The following is a 6,168-nucleotide window of genomic DNA, read 5'->3' on the forward strand; positions in this document are numbered from 1 at the left end:
GCCAGATACATGTTTAGAACAGACACATGACCAAATGGCTGCTTAAATAAAGTCTCTAGCACGCACCGCACACAGCACAGCGTTGAGCCTGCATGTTCACCTTAAGGACAGTTGTGGTGCACAAAACTTGCATAGTGAAGAATTTATTCAAAGCCATGTATACAGTATTCATAGTATTAACACAGGAAGTTCATAGACATTTAGAACATTTACTTCACATAGCTTTCAAATGTTATCAAGACAACTGCTACAACACTTGCCATTTGCCATGTTAATGATTCTAACCACATGAACCGCAGAGTCCTTATTTTGGGCATGTCATAATAGGCGAACATTTGGTGAAAGTAGCCAATCTACAAGCTCACAACGCATTGCAAGGCGACACGTTGTGAGCTTGTAGATCGGCTATTTTCAGCAAAGATATTTTGTGTGGAGGTGAAAAGGGAGGGGTGTGAGTACAGACCCCTGTCGACAAAGTAGGGTTTAAGTGGTTAACAAATTAATTTGAATATCTGGTCGCACAGCCATGGTTGATATCAGGTGTTTGCTGGTCATACTGGCCTTGAAAGTCATATCCAGTTAACACTGGAATCCAGTTAACCCTGGGAAAACACAGGGGCGTATTCCGTTAAAGTATAAACATTTGCATTCATATTTACATTAATATTTTGTGAGTTAACACTATCACAACAAATGTGCTATACCTTCATGATCAGTAGAGGCATCTACTGCAGCAGGGCAATTCCAAGCACCAGGGCAATTCCTACTCCTCCATAGATGGTTGACTGAGATGAGGTTTCACCTATACCAGACAACATTGTCTTCATCAGGAACAACCGTGCAATGAGGGCCAGATTTATTAGTGTGTGTGTGTGTGTGTGTGTGTGTGTGTGTGTGTGTGTGTGTGTGTGTGTGTGTGTGTGTGTGTGTGTGTGTGTGTGTGTGTGTGTGTGTGTGTGTGTGTGTGTGTGCGTGTGTGTGTTTTGTCACTTGCCTCTAGCGTAAAGTTTGACAAAAGCACTTCCGTGCTCATTGGTTGAGTTACAGAGGATATTGTTCACATTATCGTTATCTGGTGAAATGAGAATGAGAACCGATGTCAGGATCCTCCTGTTCATCTGAGCAGTAATGTTGAGTGTCCCATTAGCATGTGTGTTCAAAGGTGTCCAGTTGATGCTACCCAGTGGATGTGAATCAACTACACACTCACACCTGATGATGTCATTGACCAAAGAACATGAAGAGGATGGCAGGATGATTGGAGCATCTGATGGAAGAGGATGGAGAAAAGTTAACATTTGGGTACATGAACAAGCCTCGCCAGCAGTCAAGATTAAGATAGCTGGGACTATCATCTCCAGCTAGGACAGTAATCTCCAGCTGGGATAGTAATCTCTAATGTAACACTGGAAATAGCTGACATTCTGGAAACTGTCTCTGGGTGATATAGAAATATATGTTGCCGTAGACCTGTTAGCTCTACCATGAAATTAACTACCATAAATAAATTACATGGCTGTGTCTAAGCTAAAAGAAAGAATACGAGCAGCCCAGGAAAATATTTAATAATGACAAAACATCTATTATCTATATTTTAGCTTTGAGTAAGAATAGCCCAGCTACAAACTGTCCCATGGTCAGTGCAATTTAAAATATGAATTATAATTTAAAGGTGCATACTCCTTGCATTGTCACTTACATTCCACATTGACTGCTGTGACTGGTGAGCTGGCCTCTCCCATGTCATTCCCAGCTAAACAACGAAATGATCCAATGTCTCTGGTCAGCTCCATGAGGCAGAGGTCCTCAGTGTTCTCGCTGCGCTGGACGACATGTTGCCCCTGCATCTGGTACCATCTAAAGGAGCTCAGGGGTGGGTAGCCCTGGCCCAGGCAAGAGAGGGTAACAGTTTCTCCCACCATCGGACGCACCGGTGACTGGCTGATGGTCACATTTGTCGGAAGGGCTGGTGACTGGCTGATGGTTCCATTTGTCGGAGGGGCTGGTGACTGGTTGATGGTCACATTTGTGGGAAGGGCTGGTGACTGCCTGATGGTCACATTTGTCGGAAGGGCTGGTGGCTGGCTGATGGTCACATTTGTCGGAAGGGCTGGTGACTGGCTGATGGTCACATTTGTCGGAAGGACTGGTGACTGGCTGATGGTCACATTTGTCGGAGGGGCTGGTGGCTGGACGATGGTCACATTTGTCGGAGGGGCTGGTGGCTGGATGATGGTCTCATTTGTCGGAGGGGCTGGTGGCTGGACGATGGTCACATTTGTCGGAGGGGCTGGTGGCTGGATGATGGTCTCATTTGTCGGAGGGACTGGAAAAGACATAACCATGTAAGTGTGCCCCTATTAATGAGGCCATCCCATACTATGATACATTTTAAGATTGAGAATATCACTGAATTTGAGACATTTCTTTTGAATGATATCTTTGCAAAGAAGACATATCACTACCTTTAACAAAGACTTTGAGAAGTCTTTTTTGTTGGCCGTGGTCGTTGTTGACCATACATGTCACAGACAGGTCCTGAGTAGCATCTGCAGTGGACCAAGTGTCCTCTACTACGTGATTCGGGAGAGGGTCGACTGCAGTAGAAGTGGAGGCTTGTTGTTGACCATTTACCTCCCAAAACACTGCAGCCGAAGGATGAGCCTTGACTAAACACCTGCACACCATGTGACCAGTGTGATAGGAACATCTGGACTCTGGCAAAATTGTTGGCTCATCTGAAAAACAAAACAATGCATGATGAATTGCCATGTGCAACGATTTGAGTGGGAAATCAGGCAACGTGTAATCAACCACTTAAACCCCATTATACTTTGTTGACCAGGGTACCCAAGGGTCCTGTACTTCGCCCCTCCTTTTCCCCTCAACATCAAATCTCTTCACTAAATATAGGTCTGCTATTTTCGCTGAATGTATAAAGTTAACATTTGGGTACAAGAACAAGCCTCGCCCTCAGTCAGGATTAAGATAGCTGGGACAGTAATCTCTAATGTAACATTGTAAATAGCTGACATTCGGGAACACTGGAAACCGTCTCTAGGTGATTGGCAATATAGAAATATATGTTGCCATAGACCTGCTACTGTAGCTCTACCATGAAATAAACCTTACTTGACTGTGTTTGGGTATGTACTTCGCCCCTCCTTTTTCCCACAACATCTCTTCACCAAATATAGGTCTGCTATTTTCGCTGAATGTTTGTCTATTTTCACCGAATGCTCACCTATTATGACATGTCCAGAATAGGAATGCTAGGGTTCATGTGGTTAAAGTCATCTTTTGAGAACTCACATTCAGCTATGATCTCATAAGCAGCTGTAGAGTTGGCCCTGCCCAGAGCATTGACTGCCGTGCAGTGGAAAATGTTCTTGTCAGGGTTCAGCCTGGAGACTGTGATAGTCTTTGTGGTGTGGTTCAGAGCTGTGGACAGGCCATCCTTCACACTGTACCACAAGAAGGAACTGGCAGGGGGGTTAGCATCACTGGTACATGCAAGGGACACATCTGTACCAACTCTAACCACTGTCAAGTCTCCACGGATGTCCACAGACCTGGGGGAATCTGTAATAATAGGGCCAGAGGACACGGAGGAAATTGACGATGTCACAAAATAAAAGCACAACTGTGGAACATACAGTATTGCATGCAACATTGTTTCAGAGTGACGTCTGTTGCAACAGCTCACTTTCCATTCTTTGTATTAATTATTAGTTCTTCCTCATTTTGGTCTTGACACAGGAGCTTAGAATGAGTTTCCTTTTTACACATTACCTTTGTACGTAACCTTATTCACAGAGGAGACATGGCCAAGCTGCACACTTACTGAGAGAGACTGTTTTTCACTGCTCTGTACACCAATCCATAGCTCTAATGACTAAATGGACAAAAGTTTCAGTTCAAGATCTCAAGGTAGTGGTTTTCTCAATCATTGCAAAATAGCACCCTCTGCTGCACAGAGTAAAACCTACACACATTCTCAGCCTCATCTATTCAAAGCTGGTTATTTGCACAAGCAAAGCTCACATTAACAGTACCATGGTAATTGTTACAACAATGGTGATAGTACTCACAGCTCACGTTGAGAACCAACTTTTCAGCAGCGCTCTGTCCTCCTGGGTGCATGACCTCACACATAATGACCCTGCCATGATCCTCTGCTTTGGCGGTGAATGTAAAAACAGAGCGGAGACGCCAGCGACCGTCTCCCTCATCCGTGTTGTTCACCTCTGCCTCACCTCCTGGCTTCCCAAAGGAAAGGGAGGGAGGATGTGCGGGGCAGGAGTGGATAACCTCACAGGAAACCCTCACATGGCGTCCCTCCACCTGCTCTCCGCTGACAGTCATTTCTGGCCTAGCTGCAGTTTCTGTAAAAGAAGACATATTTATAATATGTATTCACATTGTATGTGAAATACAAGAAGGTACCATAAATGGAGAGTGGCATTTTTCTGACTTAGTAATTTGATTAGTAATTCACACCTTTCAAAAATAAATACAGGGATACTGATATGTGAGGTCTGGTGGATCATTGATATGATGGGTTTGCTGTGGCGGGGGTGTTGTGCTGTATAGCGGATTTTAAACGTGACATGGATATGTATTGTTTGACTGGTTTTGTTATAGTCTTGTTCGGTCTGTGTTTGTTTTATATATTTTTATATGTATATATTTTTAAATTTTATTTGTACCTGTCCTTCAATGTGTTTATTGAGCTTTTATATTTTATTGGTTGCATTAGGAAGCTTTTGTGTATCTGATCATATGCCTTTAATGCTGAATCCTGCTGTGAAAAACCCAATAAACAAAGTAAAAAACAAAAAATAAAATACTCACAGGGATGGTACGTTTCAATGCCATTCCAGGTTTTCAATTCAATCACCTACACATATTTCTCATCAAAGATCACCGTGTTTGTGATTGGAGGCATGTTTTTGTATTTGTGTTTCTCTTTTTTGTGGTATTTTTGTGTATCTTGTCATTTCCTTTATTCTTTGTCTTTTTCATTGTCTTGTTTACAAAAAAAGAAAAATGAAGAAAGATATGATAATGATATGTGTACATTGTGCATTGTCAATAAACAAATCATAATATTAAAAAAAAGAGATCACTGTGTTTCCTGCACTTGAGCTGAATGTTGTCAGCTGATAGTTACCTGTGACTACCAGGGTTACCACCATCTCATAGAAGTTAAACTTAGCTGAATCGATCCAGGCATAGATTTTCTGTCCATTGTCCAGGGCAATCATGTCATTAATCTTCAAAGTACAATTTCCATCAGCGGCATTGCCCATAAGTTCAGTTCTGCCTCTGAAGTGCAGTATTACGTCTTGTGGCCGAGTCCTTCTGTATACCAATGGGTAGCGTGAAGGTATCTTGGAATACTGGTACCAAACAACATCATGGGGCTTGTGAGAACTTGGGTGAGTGAAGGAACAGGGGATGACCACACAAGACCCAGTGAAGGCAGAAACCTGTCTTGGAATGGCAACACTCCACTTCTCACCCACCGCTAATGCACTCCAAACCACTGAACACAGAAGTCGAGATAGGTGATTAAAGCCTAATTTAGCCATATACAAATGTGCATAAGACAACCAAAAAATGATAGAATCAAAAGTACCTTGAAGGACAAAACAGTGATGTCCTCTAAAGGCCATGATCCTGGGTCATGAGTGAAACATAACAGTTAATATAATTTATGCAGGTTTCTGCTATACAGAATAAAAGATGAAAATAAGTCAAAACCCCAGAATAATGTGGTAAGTGATTAATATCAGGAAACCAGCTATGTTTTTCATCATTATTTGCTAATTATATTCCACTTGCATAGCCATGCCCACATCTTATCATTAGTGCATTTAAAAAGAACTTTTAAAAAGCATACCTTAATAACTTGTCGTCTCTGTTGATGATGGACCGACCAGTCCTTGACAGTCTTCACGTCACTCGCAACACTCTTCTCTTCTGTTTTTGATCTGTGGTCAAATCGGTTTATCCACTCCCTCACATACAAACCACCATCAAACTGGTATCATTTGACACGATGTTCCAAACAACTGTTTGTAGATGCTATAGAATCAGACACTCAACATCTTAACACAATAATAGCGCACAGAACGGAAGGGAGAAACAGAAGCAGTCACAATC

General features: G+C 42.5%; 1 protein-coding gene across 1 annotated transcript; it reads right to left on the reverse strand.

Annotated features, from left to right (window-relative positions):
• Positions 1–725: 725 nt before the first annotated feature.
• Positions 726–5,678, reverse strand: LOC311041769 (sialic acid-binding Ig-like lectin 5; the record flags this gene model as incomplete). The annotated part of the gene is made up of 8 exons (XM_084052256.1): positions 726–802; positions 995–1,267; positions 1,700–2,326; positions 2,466–2,738; positions 3,313–3,582; positions 4,092–4,385; positions 5,174–5,548; positions 5,642–5,678. The coding sequence occupies 8 exons, from the start codon at positions 5,676–5,678 to the stop codon at positions 726–728; spliced, it is 2,226 nt and encodes a 741-aa protein (XP_083908382.1).
• Positions 5,679–6,168: the final 490 nt, after the last annotated feature.

The sequence above is a fragment of the Gymnoscopelus microlampas genome (assembly GCF_963454915.1).
Source record: "Gymnoscopelus microlampas genome assembly, chromosome: 3".
Taxonomy (NCBI): domain Eukaryota; kingdom Metazoa; phylum Chordata; class Actinopteri; order Myctophiformes; family Myctophidae; genus Gymnoscopelus; species Gymnoscopelus microlampas.